Source organism: Humulus lupulus, chromosome X (genome assembly GCF_963169125.1).
Source record: "Humulus lupulus chromosome X, drHumLupu1.1, whole genome shotgun sequence".
Taxonomy (NCBI): domain Eukaryota; kingdom Viridiplantae; phylum Streptophyta; class Magnoliopsida; order Rosales; family Cannabaceae; genus Humulus; species Humulus lupulus.
Window position 1 is genome coordinate 250,033,869 of NC_084802.1, and position 21,964 is coordinate 250,055,832.

Consider the following 21,964-nt stretch of genomic DNA (forward strand, 5'->3'; position numbering starts at 1 on the left):
TGTACTTCATCGCCAAAGGTTACTATGAGTTTGACCGTTCCGATTGCTGTCGTTCCTTCTCTCAAATACTCATATAGAGTCGTGGAGGTCTCCTTTAGATCGACTACTGATTGCCCCATCTTCTCTAGAGTAGATCTGAATAGAAAATTCACTAAGTTCCCATTATTGATCAAAAACCTTCTATCTCTTTGGTTCGCAAAATGAATGCTTATTACAAGTGGATCATTATGAGGGAATTGGATGAGGCTAGTGTCTTCTTCCGTACAAATGATGGGTTGTTTGTCCATTCGTTGTTGCTTTGACAACCGCTGCTCCAGGGTGAAAATTCTGCCATCAGGGGATTTTAGCTCCTCGATATATCTTTTTTGGGCCCCATTGCACGTGCCAGCCAAATGAGGTATGTCTGCATTCGTGGCTATGTCTCTTCCCTCAACATGATGAGGGATGAGTTGGGTTTCCAGAGCTGGGAGAGTTGGTAGTGGATTCATTTGATGTTCAGGAGCTGGTTGCAGATTTTGCACAGATGGTGGATTGGGAGCTACCCGATGTCGAGCGTACTGTGCTAACCGTCTAGCTCAGATCAGTGTTTCGATCTCATCCTTGAGTTGACAAGATCTCTTTTTGCCTGCTGATTTCTCAAGGGTTAGGTTTCTTCCAAGGAAGGCGAACATTATTTACTAGGTATATGTGTTCCCGCGTATCCGTTAGGTCGGTATAGGCGGTGAATATTGACGTGTACTTTTCCTCGACCTTGTTTTTCTTTGACCCTGCCTGGTCACCTTCGACGTTTCCATTTCTCTTATTATTACTCCCTGCCTAGTTGCTAGGGGTAGCTGCAATACTCATTGCCACTCCAACGGGCTGAGTGGGGATTTGACTAAACCAGCCATCGCAAATTTTTCCTCCTTGAGGTTTATCCATTCTTAAGCTTGATCCAGGAGTTCTTTCCACAATTCACCTCCCACAGTGATTCCTGATCGCATGGCCATGAGCTTGGAGCGGTCATCAACATCTCTAGTTCCAATTGATATATTCTTGAACGTTAATGTAAGCCTTGAGATATTCACCTGGTTGTTGTTTTATATTAGCCAAGGAGTTGGCCTCTACTCGTCCATCTTTTGTAGCTCAGAATTATTTCTTGAACTCCCTTGACAAATGTTGCCAGGAAGAGATCGAATGCCTTTTGAAGTTATTAAACCATAGCTTGGCTGATCCTGTTAATGTGGCTAGGAGCAGGACACAACGTACGTAAATGTTAACTTTATGGGCCCTCATTAAAGTATTGAAAGTCGTAATGTGGTTCACAGGATGGTAGTCCCATCATAGGTGGTCATGTTCGACATTTTAAATTCTATCGGATATGGAGCTGAAGCAATGTGAGGAGTTAAGGGCTCGAGCTCCTCGTCACAATCACAGACGTCCTGATTTTTTTCTGACAAGAGACACTTCAATTGCTCTTCCATCAAAGGGAGTTGCTCAAGGGTTGGATCCTTCACTTCCAAGTTATTTGGGAGCTCGTTATTGTTAGGAGTGTGTCCTAAAAGCATGTAAAAGACATTTATTATTTCGATGAATAAATAAATACAATGATTTATTATTATTATTATATTTAGATTATTAATTTATTGTTTGAATAATTTTCTAAATATCAGAAAAATTCCATATTCATTATTGAGGATGTGATCTTGTATTAGTACGAGAGAATTAAGATCACGTGAATGAATAAAAATAGTCAACAACAACAAATTGATGTTATGGAATTCTTTAATTGGGGTTGTAAGTACGGTTTGCTGAGTATCATGTTGATACAAATAATCTAGATTCGGATTATTAATGTGGTAAGACATCTCGGTAAAGGTGTTTTATATAATATGATTATATATGACATGGACCGATATGAATAAAAGTCTTTATCCAAAAACCATTTAACAATAAAGAATTGTAATTCATATCATAACTGATGTTCATTTATAGATCAACCTAAATCCTGAGTGCTCATGAACTCTTGTTCATGTTTATTAAATCTTTTGATTCATTTGTTAAGGTCTTTTCATAGAATGAGGCTAATGACTTTTGTTTTGGAGAATTAATACCATGGATGGCTGGGAACATGTATCAACAATACAGAATCTAATCTTCCATAACGGGTCGTATATTAGTTCCCTTGAGGGTTAATTCTGGAACTGAATGATTTTGAGCTCAAATCTATAATTAGATTATAGATTAATTATTCACTAGTGAATTAATGGTACTTAAGGAATAAGAAGTAAATTACAAAGGTAAAGTGGTAATTATTCCATTCTAATTTATGAACTAATTAATTAGAGGTTTGAACTATTGTAAGATGGTTATATCAATGGACAACTTAGAATAAGATTTCTGTAAAAGTATATCTATAACATAAAGAGTGCAATTCTGAATTTATAGTGGAGAAATATCAGAATTAATAAATTAACTATTATAATTAAAGAGTTTAATTATTTAGTTTCAATTTATTGGAGCTTAATCTTATAGGTCCATGGTCCCCGAAATGGCTCAAACAAACACTGACAAATGTAAATACAAAAATGGGCAAAATGACTTATTTCATAAGTAAAATATTTTTCTATGCACTAAACATAATTATTGTATAATTATGTGTAATTAATTAATTGAGAATTAATTAATTATTTGATTTAACAAAAATATAATTAATTTTGAATTAATTTATTTTTGGGATTTTTGGTATTTAAATAATAAGAAAAAATTGGGAAAAATCACATGCATTCCTTGGCATGTGGTACATGTGTAGCACAGTGCACAGTCACTGTGCTACATGCATAAGAAGCTCATGGTAGTTTCTTGGTTCCACAAGTTTAGTTATTTAAACATTAAATAAATAATGGGATACTGTAATATGATTAAAATATTATTATTTAGATAAAATCTGATAACTGATTAGTTATTTTCAAATTATTTAAAATAACTAATATTTTATTTTTAATATATTGGATATATTAAATATAGATATCAGTTTTTTCAAAACGATACTTTTCAGGGATAGAAAATATGTCATGAAATCTCTCTGAGAGAAAGAGAACAGTGATACAAGCATAGGTCACTGTTCTTCACAAACTTAGGTCAAAACTTTATCAGATCTCATGTGTTGAGAACATCTGATAAATAGATTTTGCCTATTATTTTGTATAGCGAACCCACACTCGTTCTTGGTGTGCTGAGAACATTTTGGAAGATATTGGAGTGAGATCTCAAGGATTTTTTCCATACAAAAAGATAGCAGCAAGGAAGGACTTGAGATAATTTTCTATTCATATCTTTGATTCAATATATATATGTTTGTGAAGAAGTAGATCTAGAAATCTTGTGCGGTTAAATTAACAATTTTGATTGTTGTTCCGCTGCGTATAATCTCTGATTTGATCTATAAAATCCAAAAAATGGTACCAGAGCCATCTTCACACACACACACACACATATATATATATATTGAATCTGTGTGGGTTTAGTTTTATTCATTTATTTATTTTTGATGAATGAATGGATGGCTTAATATGATTGAATGCATGAGAATGTTGAATCGTTAATTGTATGGTATTTGTGGGTTAGGATTTGTTTATGATTAGATCATTGTGTAAGCCATAAATGGGGCATAGGATTTATGTAATTTTATTTGGTTTTTGACATCATAAAATTGTAATTCTGATCACACAAAGTCAAAACTGAGCCCGGGATTCAGAATTCAGCCACCGTTCCTCCAAGGCCACCCTCCAAGTTGCTGCCGCGGACGTCGTACGGATCCGTACAAAATGGCCCCGGCAGCACCAAATGGTGCCACGTGTCCCCGTCTTACTGGTCCAGATTTTTTTTTCTGAAATTATTCTGTTATTTTTTATAATTTTTAAAGAAATGTTAAATATCCTATTTATTAGAAATTTGATATTTAAATAATGAAATAATTTATTTATCATAACAAACTTTTATGAATACATTATTTAAAATTAAAAAAAAAATAACAGGTTTTAATTAAATTTATTTCCATTTTAAATAAAAGTTGTTTTAATTAAAAGGAAAATAAAATCATTGAGATTGGTTGTTTATGCAAACTCGGACCCCAGTATCTCGATATCGCTAAACATACGTATATTCTCTATGAGTAGAGTTTCTTCAGTTATTTGCATGAGCTAATGTATTACCCTGTGCTCGCGAGGGTGTCGAATGACGAATCGACAATGGTGGGTGCCTTACTGGCGAGGCTATCCATAATCCATCAGGGAGCACCAGGCTAGGTCATCCGTTATCCACTCCAATATCTCAGACTTGTGGTAAAGTTTCCTCAAATCTTTTTACCTAACTAGCTGGTCAGGTTAGTGTTGGAGGATTCATGGGGACTTCTGCTCGACTAGATGTAGTCCTTGCTCGGGCCGTCTGATTGGGCTGATTTTTAGCGACGTGAGTTGTTTGCACATTCCTATGGTTTTGAGCAGGCAGGTTATTTCTAGGAGTCTGTTTTGATCCCACGGAGCTCAGGGTTGCAGTCCAAATAGAGCGGTTCACATTAGGATGGTTACGCCTGTGGGATCTAGTCCTGTGGGACCCACTTGCCAGTATCACCTTGGCTGCCATCTTGGTTTTGGGGTTGTTTTCCAAGACAATGAGGTATAGAGGTGCCCCCTCCAGCAGGGTCAACCATACATAATTCTCCTTGATCTCGAGGTCTTTCAAACTCAGTGTCGCGCCTTGATCGCTCCTTGATCGCGCCTTGATCGTGTCACCAACATTCGATCTAATTGCACATTAATGTATGGCGTGTTAGTCTATGTCGGGACAGTATTCTTTGGAGCCATGACTTCTCGTTCTTCTTCAAGTCACACAGTTACGAGATAAGAGTTGTTGGTGAGTGTTTATTAAAATTTTCTACTTAGTGATTCCGACAGAGGATGCCAATTGTTGATGTCAAAAATTTGCTTGGGTATTTCTGGAAATTGATCTTTCTTCTCCAGTCACTTTGCCTCCTTTCTTCGATTGAAATCTTGAATCTCTGAAGTGAACAAAGCGATTGGGGTTATCTGCAAGAAAACTTTTTGTTGCTTAAGTTAATTGAGTGTTTATTCAAGCAGAGTAAAGCTATAAGAAAAATCACATCCCCTTTTTTCCAACGTTGGCTATTTATAGTGCTAGAGAGAAGAGTCCTGAACTAAGTAGGAGAATATGGTTGATTAATATGTAGTCAACTTTCGTGCTTCTAATCCTCTTCTTCTAAACAATTATAATATTAATAAATAATAATCTCCTTTGCTGCTTTTGTGAGAGGAACTCACATTACCTTTGTGCTTTGGCATACGAAGAGCTTACTAATTAAAACACTGCGTATTGGATTTTTGTGAAAGAAAAATGCTATTTGGGCTCATTGAAGAGCTTTGGGCCCTATATTTTATAAGGAATTAAACCTTGGGCCTATCAAAGCATTTTTTGAGCCTGGCATTTATATAATAAAATAAATAGTCCTTTTGGACGTTGCATATGTTTTCGTTTTTGCTATAAAATATTAGTTTAATTTGGCCCAATTACTAAGGTATAGCATGAAATTTAGAGCGGTACTTGATGGTGTCCGTAACGAGGGTAAAATAACTTTGTTGTGGAGAAAGAGGGGATTCGCTGGCAGTAATCAAACCGCGTCATTCACAGGGAACATCAATATATCCCGTTCCCATCAATCCAAATGTGTGGGTCATTCTTTTTTTTTGTTTTTTAATTTTTAGTTTTTTCTTTTACACATTTTCATTTTGATGTGAGTATTTTCTAAGACGCCCCATACCAAATAAAATAAAATAATATTTGTGGGTCATTTTAGTTTTTTAAGTTTCAATTTAATGTGTTTCTTAAAGAAGTATATTTGTTATATATATACCTATAGAAAATAAAACTTCTGGATTTTTCTTATAATGATTTACAAATACGAAGATATTTGCTGATCATGATTTGTAAATACTAAATATTACAAAACTGATGCTAGAAGCACACGGTAATATTGTAATAATTGCGTCATATGAAGGAAAATTTATAATAGCATAATATAACAGACACGAAGATCATGATGATATGACTGTATATGACATATATATTAATCTAATCTAATACATAGTTATATGCACATGTGTTCATCCATGGACAGCTTTCACCATACGTGTAACTGCTGCGAAGCTCACTCATCGATTTTCTTGAATAATTATATAATATAATTTATTAAATTTTAATTCACCACCTCTCATATGTATATTTGTGTGTGTATATATATATATATAAATGCTTCCAGAGTTGAGAGAAAAATTTAAAGTGGTGTGGTCTCTACAGAACAAAACCCCGGCGATAGTTAAAAATGGAGCAAGTAATACTAGAATCCGAGTACGGAGACGTGGCGTACAGAGGAGTCCGGAAGCGAAAGTGGGGAAAATGGGTATCCGAGATCAGAGAACCCGGAAAGAAGACCCGAATATGGCTGGGCAGCTACGAAACTCCCGAGATGGCGGCAGCCGCATACGACGTGGCAGCGCTCCACCTCAGAGGACGTGCGGCTCACCTGAACTTCCCCGAGCTGGCCGAAGCCCTCCCAAGGCCCGCCACCTCAAGGCCCGAGGATGTCCAGTTGGCGGCGCAGCAGGCCGCATTGCGGTTCAGGAGGGAGAGCGCGGAGCCGATGGATCGAGAAGTCGAAAATGACATGTCGTCTAATAAAAGTGCTTGTGCTGCTGATATTAAGAGTAATGGCTACTCAGTGCCGGTGACGGTGGGGCTATCAGCGAGTCAGATTCAGGCGATTAATGAGTCTCCGTTGGATTCCCCAAAGATGACGTGGATGCAAATGGGAGCGGCGGTGCTGGGTAGTACTGTCTTCTTTGGGGATCAGTACTACTACTACTCCACGTCTCATCATGTGTGTTTAAACGACGACGTTGAGCTTTCTGATTTTGTCGAAATACAGCATGATTCTATTTGGGACATCTAGTTCATTAATTAGATATATAATATTAATTACATAAATATAACTATTAGCACAAATATATTATATTAATCACTATTTTCTTCACTACTTTAATACACAATTTACAAATTTATTTATATATATATATATATATTTATACTTTTTTTTCCTATTCGAACATAATTCTAATGTACCTTCTGTTAAATAGTGGGACAATTTTGAATCTCCATATTTAGCAATTATGAAATTATTATTATCATTAACAAAACTGAAATTATCAGTTGTTGATAGGCATATATAGTATTTCTCGTTAGTGTTTCACTTACAATTAATAAGCCACTGGCGAGATTAGTAGCTCACTCATTATCAAAAATATATAGGAAATGGAAATGGTTTATGAATGTTGAAATATTCATTATTTTGATATATATATATATATATGATATTAAGGTCTATCCTTTTATCTAAATTTTGTCCTTTCGTACATCATAATATGTTTATGGTCTGCCAAAGATTCTTCTACTTGTGTCGTGGACTTGCAAGAGGGCTGCCTTTGGCTTTGGCTGTATCAATTTGGTCGAATTGAACCCTACTCTTTCAGAATATACATAGGGATTTATTTATAATCGATTCACACACGTATCGATATTTATCCAACGATATATAAATGTTACAAAACTAAAATGTAAGAGGAACGTGTATCATTGTTTATTGTTGTTATTATTAACTCTATTGAGAAAAGAAAAACTTCGTGAGTGAAGAGTACTATTACTATATCTTGTCTATGGTTTTAGTTAATTCAATTGATTGTGAATTTTTGATAATGGTGATTGTAATTGTTATAATTAATTATGCATTTCCCCCTTTTTATAATTAAAACTAATTGCTTTTATAAATATATATAGCTATATATATATAGCTTTTATAAATATATATACCATATAATTATATAGCTATAAGGTATTAATAATTTATCAATCAAAATCCGGAAAAAAAAAAAGCCAAACCCTTTTATTTATGTCATGGTGGTAAATTATCTATACATATATATATATATATATATATATATCTTTATATGTATGCTGGCTTTTTGATTGTGATGACAAGCTTGACCAGATGTTATGGGTGGCATTGATTGTATTTTAATTTTATTATCACACTTGCACTATTCAATTATGAGTACGAACTATACATAGAAGCCAAAAGTAATGCAACTGAAATGGTGTTTTCCTAATCTCTCAAAAATTAGTTTAGTGAAGAATTTATACACAAGTTACAACTGAAAGTTAAAGATGTCAAAACTTACTTTTTAACTTTTTAAACTTTTTTTGCAATAAACTTATTTATTAAAAATTATTCAAAATAAAAATATATAAAATAAAATTATATTATAATAAAATAACCAATATTTAATTCTTAAATATTTTTTTGTTTGAAAAATATTTTTTCAATTTTTATTTATTAGATATTATTTTATTTTTGTAAGTTTAAATTAAGAAACCACTTTATTATAGAGATTATTATATACTATAACATTATTTTTTAATTATAATTTGTCAAAAAATATCAATTTCATGTTTTAGGAAAAAAAATAAAAAGTAAAATAATTAAAGATACAAAAAAAATGAGAGTTTTTAGATAACTTAAGTTTTATATATTTGTGATTATATCATAAACAAAATTATAATACAATGATCATTATAATTTGAATTTTACTTGCATCGATTAGTTATAATATATATATACACACGCTACAATAAAAATGCTTTTTAGGGGCGATGGAGAGTTATGATATATAAAAAATGCTTTTTAGGAGAGCTTTTAGTTATAATTAATATTAGCGGCACAATAAATTGAATGTTGCTCCTAATAATTGTGATTCCCAGATCATATTTCACCCCTAATAATAAAAAGTCGCCTGAAATAATATAATATTAGCGATGACTTAGAATGACCTGATTTAGAACGAGTTGTATCGGGGGCAGCAGCCGGCCCCTCCGGCCAAGGTAACCAATACCGTTATAGGGAATTAGATAGGGTTGTCTCCGACTTTAGGCTAGTTAGATTTAACCCAAATCAGCTCGTCCATCGTCACCCTAACAATCCAGACCGTAACATCACCCTGCTCCAGTGTGTTGTGTTAGGAACGAATTTCCTAATACGTAGCGGAAAGGTGGTGGGGTTGGCCCAGTGTACAACAAAAATTTTGTAACATATTTAAAGTACCTTTAAATATGTGGATCCATTAATATACATACATTAATCATAAGCAAGATAATAATAGAAATCATACCTCTTGAAGCCTATCAAGTGTCCTTGATATTTTTTCGTATTTAGAATGATCTTCCTATCCAAGCTGCTACTTAGCACTCAGACCAAGATCTTCCAAAGCGTTCTCTACACTTCAAGAAGTGTGTGGGCACTTAGAGAATAAATGATAGTTTATTTGTGATTCTACTTGATGTACTCAACACATGAGATCAAGAGAATAGACCTAAGAATTAGTTATTTATCTTTCAGGGAGAGAAAACTATCGTTCTATTTTTCACAGAGCGAATAGACTGAGTTATATCAGATCTCTGTATATTTTCAGATTCGTCATACTTAAAAGAAAATATTCAAAATTAAAAAATAAATTTGTAACCAACTTACAACTTACAATTTACTTTTTAATTAATTAATTATTCTATTAATGAAAAAATCCAAAAACTAATTTTTGAATTATCTATTAATTAATTAATTAAATAAATAAAAATGAAAATCCTATCCCTGAAAAATAGGCCTACATGCCACACACAGTCCATGGACTGTGTGTGCACGTGTAGCATCCCTATTTTTAGGGATGTTGGTTTTTTTCAATTTTTATTTAATTATTTATTCAAACTACTTTGTCATATAAGATCTAACAACCTAATAACTAATTCAAATTTAAATTATTTAGCTTTGTTATCCAATAAATTTGCATTTATGACGTGGCAAGTAATCCCTGGACACGTGGCTGACACATGGAAGCGTCTGCTAGAGTATCGACCAGAGGACACAGTAGAAGCAGGGTAAGCCCGTCTTACCCGCGACCAGACTGGTCGACGGTTCCGTGTACAAGGCGACATTTATGGGAAGATCTTTGTAATCCCGAATTTATCTCACTCAATCTCCTGCTGTACCCGATTATTCAGGGGAGAATATCTGTAACAATCTTTTGTAAACCCCCTTTGAGCCTATAAATAGCAAGAGAAAGCTTAAGGGAGGGGACTTTTTGCTTTTGAATCATTCGAAACTATAGTAATTCTCCTAGTAAACTTGTGTTGTTCTTCAGAGGTTAGTGAAACTCATTAAACCCTAGTTCTTTGATCACTCTTCTGATTCTTATATCAATATCAGTTTAAGTGGACGTAGGTCATTACCAGATCATGGGGCCGAACCACTATAAATTACTGTGTTTTGTTTACTTTTGTCATTACGTTCTTCTTTATACGTTCATTTACATCATTCACATTTTGACTCCGTGTCAGTTGGCCAAATCTTGGGTCCACATTCTGGTGCTTTCATTGAGAGATTGATTTATTGCCGTTGAGAAAACTAATGGCGAAAGCAGGAAAGAAAACTGGACAAGCAGCCGCCGCTGCACCGTCAAACCCGCCTCCTCCTCCTCCTCCTGCAAGCATGGCGGAAGATGAGCCACAACTGGACTTTGAAGAGGAGGAAATGGATGATGCAACGCTGAAGAGTACTCTGGGCGCGTTGCAAGAAGAGCTGGCTAGTCTGAGAGCCAGTCAGGAGACTGCTGCTGGAGTTATGGCGTGGCAGGAGCAAGAGATTGAAAGGCAGCGCGCGGAATTGAGCGAAAGGCAAGCAGAGGTGGATCGCCGCTAGAACAAAGCCATGGCAGCCCTGGAGGCAGCCTTGCTGTTGGCTAGAAATCAAGCTGCACCTGCTTCGCAGCCTGACCAACCGATGAATGGGCCACCCCAGAGGGGTCCTAATCCGAGCCCGCCAATTCAGCCTTCGAGTCCGCAAAGGCCCGAACAGCCTCAGGTGCCCCATGACGATGTCCCACAGGATCTTGAGGCGCAGCCACCATCCCAAGCTGCTCGGGGTAATCCCCCGCAACAGAGGCAGAATAGGGCCGAGCATCAGCCTCGCAGCCCTAGACGCCATGGGGATGATGGGCCAAACCTACCGAACAGAGGTCAGTACCCTCCCGGCAACAGGAGAGACTCAGAGTTAGGCTCTGCGGTCCGGGGCCCCCCACGTCGCGATGGTGCACGGGGACACCACGACCAGCGCAGACCACCCTCTAACGCTCGGGATGGTTCAGCCAGAAACGGACATCGAGGGAACAGTCGATCTCACCATAGCCAGTCAAGGTTCAGAGATGGCCACGGGTACAATGAGTGTAACGACCCCAAATTCGGTATTAAGGCTTAGGGCCTGAGATAGCGTGCCTGGAGGGCATAATGGAATTCTGTGTGGGTCTTTAATGGGTTTTATGCATGATTATGATTTAGTGCACGTTTTATGATTATGTGATTAATTGTGGTGCATGATTATGTGAATTAATATGCATGTAGACCTGATTGAGCATATTTGTAATTTGGCCATGTTGGGCATGACTATGTTGATACCTGTGATCTATGACTCGAGACGATCCTAGAACGAGCGGGTTAGCGGGAAGTCAAAGCGGGAACCTGTACCAGGCTTGGGTTAAGCTTGGGGAGTTAATCGAGAATTTGGGAATGTATTTGGTGATTTATTAGGCATTGGGTAGCGAACGGGAATTATTAGGAACACTTGAGGAATTAGTGGGAATTTGGGTATTATGACTAAAATGCCCTTTATGGACATAAAGGCTTAGAATTGATAAGAGAGGGTATTTTGGTCATTAGGCTTGCAAGAGATAAAATAAAGGAGGCCTTTATACTTAGTGGATTTAGTAGAGAAAATTTTAGGCTGAAAAGAAAGAAAGAAAGAAAGAAGAGAAAAGAAGAGAGGGAAAGCTGAAGGGTTGGCTTTGAAGATTTGGTTTGTGGTTCTCCCACCCTTTTTCTTTGATTTTTCTTGAGGTGAAGCTCAGTGGTAAGCTAGGTTTGTGGATTTGCAAGAGATTAGCAAGATCAAATCAGAGATTTGAGGTAAGTTCTTGAGGTTTTCGGTTTTAGGGTTTTGCTGGTTTTGAACTGTGTTTTTGAGCTAAATGGATGGGGTTTTTGGGGAAAACAGGTCAAGGTTGTAAAGGTGCAAGCCAAGGAGGTCTAAGGTGCAGTTCAAGGTCGAAATTCCACCCACGGTATGATTTCTAAGACCCTATCCTTGTTGTTTGATTGATTTTTCTGGTTTTGGGGTTCATTGGGTTAGATTTTGAGTTGTGGGTTGCTTGAGCTTGGGATTGAGTTCTTGGGGTGCTTGGGATGAGTGTGTGGTGTATATATGTTTGTTTTTGGGCTTGGGAAAGAGTTGGACAAGTTTGGGTTCGAAATGGGGGAAGAAAATCGCAAGATGCGATTTTTGGTTTTGCTGTGCTGCAACTAGCGCTACAGCGCTAGGCAGGGGGCGCTGTAGCGCTAGCCCCTGTCTGGTGAGGGTGGTTCTGCTTGTAGCGCTACAGCGCTACCTTTTGAGCGCTGTAGCGCTGCACTGTTCACAGAGGGGATTTTTGGGCTTTTGTGAAGGGATTTTGACCTAGGGTTCGGGGCTCGATTCCGCCACTTTGTTTTGGGGATTTAGGACTTCCCGGGGGCTCGGGATTAGTCCCGAGGCTAGGTTTTGGACTTTAGGATTGGTGATGACTTTGACTTGTGGATTTTGCTTAGGTAAGCGTTAGGGCTCGGGTAAGATCGTGCTCAAGGAGTCAGGTTGATCAATGCTACTTAATCTAAAGGTAAGAAAACCGTAACACCCGAGTTTAGGGCATGGCCCCACTGTGTGATTGTAGGGCGTGGCCCCGGATTGTATTACGTGCAAATGCTTAACCTTAAATGAACCATGATGTGTGTGAATGTTTATTTTGAATGTACTATATGTGTTATTATGATGAAAAGAGCGGCAGAGGCCGGGTACGGCATAGGCCGGGGCGGCCGTGGGCCGAAAGTAACACAGCACATGGGATGCTTATATTCAGGGTGGGACCCAAGGGATACATGAGTTATCCTCGCGGTGAGAACCGAAACTCCAGGCTTTGGTAAGGCCTTGGGAGCGGCATGGCCGTACTTGTTTATTATGGTGGTTTTCCTATGTATCAGTGAATTATTGCCAGCTATTTGCTTTGCATATGTTATGTGTTATTTGGGTTTTCTTGCTGGGCTTCGGCTCACGGGTGCTCCGTGTGGCAGGTAAAAGCAAGGAGTCAGTCAACCGGCCATGAGTATGGAGAGCGTGGGGGCGGCGCGTACATGTTCGGCCTGCCCGACTGCTTTGGTTGGGGGCATTTTGTATATGGCTGTATTTAACCATTCTTTTGATAGATGATCAAGTGTAAATCTATTTTGGTGTTGTAAACATTTTGTAAGCCTTATTTTGGGATCCCAGATGTTTTATATTTAACGTTTTCAATGAAGTTGACCATTTTAAAAGAATACAGCCTTAAACTCTGGTTTAATCACACTTTTGGTTTTAGAAACCACTTTGAGTCAATTAAACGCACAATTTCTGTTTTAAACTCACTTAGTAACGGCTCTAAGGTAGTAGGGCGTTACAACTTGGTATCAGAGCGAGCCAAGGTTTATTGGTTCTGGAGATTGACCGAACATGTACGCACGCTGCCATTGAAAAGCTCGACTCAGGGTGGTTTGGTATGGTCGATTGATATATTCATGAATATGTGTTTAATGCTTTGTGTGCCTGCCTAGATTGTTATGAGCATGATGATTCAATAACATATGCATGATGCCAGGGCGAGGCCCGTTGTATGCTGCATGATATTTGTATGTCATTCTGGTCGATTGATCTTGGTTGTTGTTGAGATGGAGAGGTGGAAATTGGACCTTGTTATCATGCCTAATGAGCGGTGTCATTGATTGCAGGCATTTAGTTGCAATGCCTCGCCAATCATCGAGACTCCGCGGCATTCAGGCCGAGGATGATAACCAGGGGCAGGACCCTCCACCTGCTCCTCAGAACTGGCAGCAGATTTTAGCAGAGATGGAGGCTAGGTTGAAGAAAACAGAGGATGAGCTTAGTCAGTACAGGCAACCAGCTCCTCCACTGGCCACTGTGATACCACCACCGCCTAGTGTGGTACTGGCTCCGGTTCAACCTGTGATTGGGAACAGGTTGGAACCTCTATATGAAAGATTCAGAAAACAACAACCTCCTACCTTTGAGGGGGGAGCAGACCCACTGCAGGCTGAGCAGTGGATGAGTACAATGTCTGTAATCCTGGACTTCATGAGGGTTGAAGGAAGGGATAGGGTTGATTGTGCAAGTTATATGCTTAGACATGATGCACGAATATGGTGGGAGGTGGTAGGGCAGCGAAGGAATACTGCTATTATGACCTGGGAGGAATTCAAGAGCCTTTTCAACGAGAAATACTACAGCGTAGCCGTTCGAGCGGCGAAGGCGGATGAGTTTAACAGTCTGACTCAGGGCAGGTTATCTGTCACTGAGTATGCCTTGGTATTTGATAGATTGGCGAAGTTTGCGCCAGAGCTTGTGCCGACTGATACGGCCAGAAGGGACAGATTTGTACGGGGATTAGGTGCAATGATCGCCCGTGACGTGAGTATTACAATGGCTCCAGAGACTACCTATGCGCAAGTGGTGGACAAGGCCCTCACTGCTGAGAGGGCTGAGGATCAGATCTGGAAGGATAACGCTGCTAGGCGTGATACCAGGAGGGTAGTGCCTTCTTCTTCTGGGCCTAGTCGGGGCAGCGGCCCCAGTGAGCAGAAGAGGAGAGTACCAGACTCCTTTACTCCCTATGGTTCTGACAGGAGGGTTCGCGGTTCTGTGGGTGGCCGCCAGGGCGGTAATGACAACTGGAGGAGTTATCCATGGTGTCCTCGATGCAGACGACGGCATCAGGGCGAGTGCCGGTCCGCCTCTGGGGCGGGTACCGGCATCAGGGCCTGTTTTGTTTGTGGAAGCACCAGTCACTTGAAGAAAGATTGCCCACAGGCTAAGAAGGAGGAGCCTAGGCAGGGAGACAGCCTCGCACCTGCTAGGGTCTTCACCTTGACTCAGACTGAGGCAGAGGCCAGCCCATCAGTGGTTACAGGTCAGATTTTTAGCGCTGGATCCTTGTTTACTGCATTGATTGATTCTGGTGCTACGCACTCTTTTGTTTCTGCTAGGGTGATTGATCAGCTCTATAGACCTAGTATTTTGTATGCTAGGGGTTTTCAGACTATATTGCCTACAGGGGAGCTGGTAGTCTCTAGGAGGTGGGTTAGAGCCTTACCAGTAGTGGTAGACGGTAGAGAATTGTTTGTTGACCTGATTGAACTAGATATGGACGATTTTGACATAATACTAGGGATGGATTGGTTGACACGGTATGGAGCAACAATTGATTGTAGGCGACGAATGGTGACCTTCGAACCGGAGGGCAAGGCACCCTTTGTGTTCGTGGGAACGGTGGATGGACCGCGGGTACCTGTGATCTCGGCACTAAAGGCTAGAGACCTGATGCAAGAGGGTTGCATAGGATTCCTAGCAAGTATAGTGGATTCCTCTAAGGTGGCGGCAGTGGGACCGAATGAAACCAGAGTCGTCTGCGAGTTTTCAGACTTGTTTCCAGCAAATCTACCGGGGTTGCCGCCACAGCGGGAGATTGAGTTCGTCATAGAGTTGGCTCCGGGAGCAGAGCCAGTTTCCAAGGCACCTTACAGAATGGCTCCAGCAGAATTAAAGGAATTGAAGATTCAGCTGCAGGAACTACTTGATTTGGGGTTTGTCAGACCGAGTTTCTCGCCGTGGGGTGCTCCAGTTTTATTTGTTAAGAAAAAGGATGGATCGCTCAGGATGTGTATCGATTACAGGGAGTTGAATAAGTTGACCATCAAGAACAAATATCCATTTCCTAGGATCGACGATTTATTTGATCAGCTTCAAGGGAGTACAGTGTTTTCGAAGATTGATCTCCGATCATGCTACTATCAGTTGAGGATCAGAGATGAGGACATACCAAAGACTGCATTTCGGACACGGTATGGGCATTATGAATTTCTGGTTATGTCCTTTGGATTAACCAATGCCCCAGCGGCATTTATGGATTTGATGAACATAATTTTCAAGGATTACTTGGATAAGTTCGTGATTGTGTTTATTGATGATATCCTAGTATACTCCCAGTCAGAGTCAGAACATGAGCATCATCTGCGCCTGGTGTTGCATCGGTTAAGAGAGCATAAGTTATATGCTAAGTTTAGCAAATGCGAGTTCTGGTTATCGCAAGTTTCATTTCTAGGCCACATTATCAGTAAGGATGGGTTACTAGTCGACCCAAGCAAGACGGAAGCAGTAAGAGATTGGCCTAGACCCAGCAATGTTCCTGAAGTTAGAAGTTTCCTTGGACTAGCAGGTTACTACCGACGGTTTGTAGAGGGGTTCTCCAGAATTGCTACTCCGTTGACAGAATTGACAAGGAAGAAGACCAAGTTTGTGTGGACAGATCGATGCGAGAATAGCTTCAAAGAGCTGAAGCGGCGGTTGATTACTGCACCAGTGCTGAGCCTGCCAACAGATAATGAGAAGTTTGTGGTCTACTGTGACGCTTCCAGACAGGGTCTGGGATGCGTGTTGATGCAGGCTGGGAAAGTGATAGCGTACGCATCAAGGCAATTAAAGGAGTACGAGCAGAGGTATCCCATGCATGACCTGGAATTAGCTGCAGTGGTATTCGCACTTAAGATTTGGAGACACTATCTGTATGGAGAGAGGTGCGAGATATACACTGATCACAAGAGTCTAAAGTATTTCTTTACCCAGAAGGACTTGAACATGCGCCAGAGACGGTGGCTAGAGCTGGTAAAGGATTACGATTGTGATATCCTATACCATCCTGGGAAGGCTAATGTGGTGGCTGATGCATTGAGCCGGAGGGGCCCAGGACAGTTGTATAGTTCGAGGCAGATATCTGACAGACTAGCAGGAGAGATGACCAGAGCGGGTATAGAGCTAGTGGTTGGTAGGTTAGCCAACATTACTCTTCAGTCAACGCTCCTCGAGAGGATTAAGGAAGCACAGGGAAAGGACCCTCAGTTAGTTGAACGTAGAGAGAATGTCCTATCGGGAGCAGCTAAGGACTTCTCTATTTCTGAGATGGGTTTGTTGAAGTACAAAGGACGGATTTGCGTTCCGATTGATCCAGACATTCGGCGAGAGATTCTGGACGAGTCTCATACCACTCCTTACTCCTTACACCCAGGTTCTACGAAGATGTACCATGACCTGAAGGTTTTTTATTGGTGGTCAGGCATGAAGAGGGACGTGGTGGATTATGTGGCTAGATGCCTAACCTGTCAGCAGATTAAGGCAGAACACCAGAGGCCAGCAGGATTATTACAGCCTCTTGGGATTCCCAAGTGGAAATGGGAAGATATTGCCATGGACTTTGTGGTAGGATTGCCAAAGACCGTGGGTCAGCATGACTCGGTATGGGTGATTGTGGACAGGTATACGAAGTCCGCCCACTTCTTACCTGTGAAGACGACTTATACTGTGGAGCAGTATGCAGAGCTTTATGTTAAGGAGATTGTTCGACTTCATGGGGCTCCGAGGTCGATAGTATCCGACAGAGACCCCACTTTCACTTCCAAGTTTTGGAAGAGCCTGCAGAAGGCTATGGGCACGCAGCTTCGGTTTAGTACCGCTTATCATCCTCAGACGGATGGACAGTCTGAGCGGACAATTCAGATACTGGAGGACATGTTACGAGCGTGTGTGTTGGATTTTGAGGGATCTTGGAGTAAGTATCTCCCTCTGATTGAGTTCTCGTACAATAATAGTTATCAGGCGACTATCGGAGTGGCTCCGTATGAGATGCTGTATGGAAGAAAGTGCAGATCACCGATTCACTGGGAGGAGGCAGGGGAGAGAAGGTATTTAGGTCCTGAGATGGTTCAGAGGACCAATGAGGCACTTGAGAAAATTAGAGCTCGTATGCTCGCCTCCCAGAGTCGCCAGAAGAGTTATTCAGATCTGAAACGCAGGAACGTGGAATTTCAGGTTGGTGACCATGTATTCCTCAGGGTTTCACCCCTGAGAGGAGTAAAACGATTTGGCGTTCGGGGCAAGCTGAGTCCCAGGTTTGTTGGTCCATTCGAAGTTCTAGAGCGAGTTGGGGAGGTGGCTTACAGGTTAGCAATGCCTCCAGCTCTATCAGGGGTTCATGACGTGTTTCATGTATCCATGCTTCGGAAGTATGTTTCGGACACTACTCATGTGTTGAGCTATGAGAACATGGAGTTGGATCGGGAATTATCGTACGAAGAAAAGCCTGTTCAGATCCTTGATAGGAAGGACAAGGTCTTGAGGAGCAAGACAATCGCCTTGGTTAAAGTACTGTGGAGGAATAGCAAGGTCGAAGAGGCGACGTGGGAACTGGAATCGGATATGCGGGAGCGGTATCCCGAGTTATTCAGGTAAATTTCGAGGACGAAATTTTCATGAGGAGGGGATAGTTGTAACGACCCCAAATTCGGTATTAAGGCTTAGGGCCTGAGATAGCGTGCCTGGAGGGCATAATGGAATTCTGTGTGGGTCTTTAATGGGTTTTATGCATGATTATGATTTAGTGCACGTTTTATGATTATGTGATTAATTGTGGTGCATGATTATGTGAATTAATATGCATGTAGACCTGATTGAGCATATTTGTAATTTGGCCATGTTGGGCATGACTATGTTGATACCTGTGATCTATGACTCGAGACGATCCTAGAACGAGCGGGTTAGCGGGAAGTCAAAGCGGGAACCTGTACCAGGCTTGGGTTAAGCTTGGGGAGTTAATCGAGAATTTGGGAATGTATTTGGTGATTTATTAGGCATTGGGTAGCGAACGGGAATTATTAGGAACACTTGAGGAATTAGTGGGAATTTGGGTATTATGACTAAAATGCCCTTTATGGACATAAAGGCTTAGAATTGATAAGAGAGGGTATTTTGGTCATTAGGCTTGCAAGAGATAAAATAAAGGAGGCCTTTATACTTAGTGGATTTAGTAGAGAAAATTTTAGGCTGAAAAGAAAGAAAGAAAGAAAGAAGAGAAAAGAAGAGAGGGAAAGCTGAAGGGTTGGCTTTGAAGATTTGGTTTGTGGTTCTCCCACCCTTTTTCTTTGATTTTTCTTGAGGTGAAGCTCAGTGGTAAGCTAGGTTTGTGGATTTGCAAGAGATTAGCAAGATCAAATCAGAGATTTGAGGTAAGTTCTTGAGGTTTTCGGTTTTAGGGTTTTGCTGGTTTTGAACTGTGTTTTTGAGCTAAATGGATGGGGTTTTTGGGGAAAACAGGTCAAGGTTGTAAAGGTGCAAGCCAAGGAGGTCTAAGGTGCAGTTCAAGGTCGAAATTCCACCCACGGTATGATTTCTAAGACCCTATCCTTGTTGTTTGATTGATTTTTCTGGTTTTGGGGTTCATTGGGTTAGATTTTGAGTTGTGGGTTGCTTGAGCTTGGGATTGAGTTCTTGGGGTGCTTGGGATGAGTGTGTGGTGTATATATGTTTGTTTTTGGGCTTGGGAAAGAGTTGGACAAGTTTGGGTTCGAAATGGGGGAAGAAAATCGCAAGATGCGATTTTTGGTTTTGCTGTGCTGCAACTAGCGCTACAGCGCTAGGCAGGGGGCGCTGTAGCGCTAGCCCCTGTCTGGTGAGGGTGGTTCTGCTTGTAGCGCTATAGCGCTACCTTTTGAGCGCTGTAGCGCTGCACTGTTCACAGAGGGGATTTTTGGGCTTTTGTGAAGGGATTTTGACCTCGGGTTCGGGGCTCGATTCCGCCACTTTGTTTTGGGGATTTAGGACTTCCCGGGGGCTCGGGATTAGTCCCGAGGCTAGGTTTTGGACTTGAGGATTGGTGATGACTTTGACTTGTGGATTTTGCTTAGGTAAGCGTTAGGGCTCGGGTAAGATCGTGCTCAAGGAGTCAGGTTGATCAAGGCTAATTAATCTAAAGGTAAGAAAACCGTAACACCCGAGTTTAGGGCATGGCCCCACTGTGTGATTGTAAGGCGTGGCCCCGGATTGTATTACTTGCAAATGCTTAACCTTAAATGAACCATGATGTGTGTGAATGTTTATTTTGAATGTACTATATGTGTTATTATGATGAAACGAGCGGCAGAGGCCGGGTACGGCATAGGCCGGGGCGGCCGTGGGCCGAAAGTAACACAGCACATGGGATGCTTATATTCAGGGTGGGACCCAAGGGATACATGAGTTATCCTCGCGGTGAGAACCGAAACTCCAGGCTTTGGTAAGGCCTTGGGAGCGGCATGGCCGTACTTGTTTATTATGGTGGTTTTTCTATGTATCAGTGAATTATTGCCAGCTATTTGCTTTGCATATGTTATGTGTTATTTGGGTTTTCTTGCTGGGCTTCGGCTCACGGGTGCTCCGTGTGGCAGGTAAAAGCAAGGAGTCAGTCAACCGGCCATGAGTATGGAGAGCGTGGGGGCGGCGCGTACATGTTCGGCCTGCCCGACTGCTTTGGTTGGGGGCATTTTGTATATGGCTGTATTTAACCATTCTTTTGATAGATGATCAAGTGTAAATCTATTTTGGTGTTGTAAACATTTTGTAAACCTTATTTTGGGATCCCAGATGTTTTATATTTAACGTTTTCAATGAAGTTGACCATTTTAAAAGAATACAGCCTTAAACTCTGGTTTAATCACACTTTTGGTTTTAGAAACCACTTTGAGTCAATTAAACGCACAATTTCTGTTTTAAACTCACTTAGTAACGGCTCTAAGGTAGTAGGGCGTTACAATGAGGCTGACTCAGGCAAGGGAAATGCTGGTGGGAGGAATGGAGAAAGAGGTAAAAGCAGGAGCCAAGTACCTCGGGATGACCAACCAAATAGACAAAATAATGTCTTCAATCGGCTCGGTGGTAGCGAGCAGCGAAGAAGAGAAGAGGACCTGAGAGATGTACTCAATGATCGCCGCGAGAGGCACGGCGAGAACATCCAACCAGCAACAGAGGCCACCGCGATTCCTACCGCAGTGCAGGCCCAGATAGACGCGCTCAACCAGGCTGTCCAGCAGCTGGTCGGAGGAAGGACTTCTTACATCGACCACGATAGGAGGAAATGCACTCCTTTCGTCCCAAGGATAGCTAACGCCGAAACTCCCAACAAATTCAATATGCCTATGCTCCCAAACTTTGATGGATATGGGGACCCAGTCTCGCATGTGAATAAGTTTGAGATACAGATGGATATTCAGAAAGTGTCCGAAGACGCTCGGTGCAGGATCTTCCCTGCAACACTTTCTGAAGCAGCGCAGGAGTGGTTCTTTAAGTTCCCGCCTGCAAGCATAGTTTCTTGGGAAATGTTCATAAGGGAGTTCTACGGACAGTTCTATGCTGGTCGTGTGCACCCAACCGAAGCAAACCAACTAGTCGAAATTTGCCAGCAGGATGGAGAGTCATTGAAGGATTACGTTCTGCGCTTTATGAGAGCGGCCGCTGGAGCAAAGACAGTAGGAGACGAAGGCAAGATGATGGCCATTACCGCAGGGGTTAAACGTTGCTCTCCCCTCTGGAAAAGTCTCCGAAAGGAAGGAGTTAAAACAACCCAGGAGTTCTTGGACCGAGCTGATCGTTACATCAAGCTCGAAGAGGCCATTGCTGATGATGGAAAACCCTCGAACAAGGGTAAGAAGGCCGCCGAACCTGCCAAAGCCGCCAATGGTTCCAAACCTAATGGAAACGGCAGAGGCAACGGAATCGGCAACGGTAATGGCAAGAATGGTGGAAAACGGCCGTATAACGAGCCTTCCACCTCCGACAACAAACGAGCCGAGGGTAATCGTTATGAACCTAGGTTCACTA

The 21,964-nt window shown here is 41.1% G+C and overlaps 1 protein-coding gene across 1 annotated transcript; it reads left to right on the plus strand.

Annotated features, from left to right (window-relative positions):
• Positions 1–6,280: 6,280 nt before the first annotated feature.
• On the plus strand, positions 6,281–7,401 carry LOC133803488 (ethylene-responsive transcription factor ERF022-like). Its single transcript, XM_062241550.1, has one exon. The coding sequence runs from the start codon at positions 6,377–6,379 to the stop codon at positions 7,001–7,003; it is 627 nt and encodes a 208-aa protein (XP_062097534.1). The 5' UTR covers positions 6,281–6,376; the 3' UTR covers positions 7,004–7,401.
• Positions 7,402–21,964: the final 14,563 nt, after the last annotated feature.

What these genes read in the sequence shown, in the direction of transcription:
- LOC133803488 (XM_062241550.1), top strand. Translation starts at nt 6,377, where the DNA reads ATGGAGCAAGTAATACTAGAATCCGAGTACGGAGACGTGGCGTACAGA.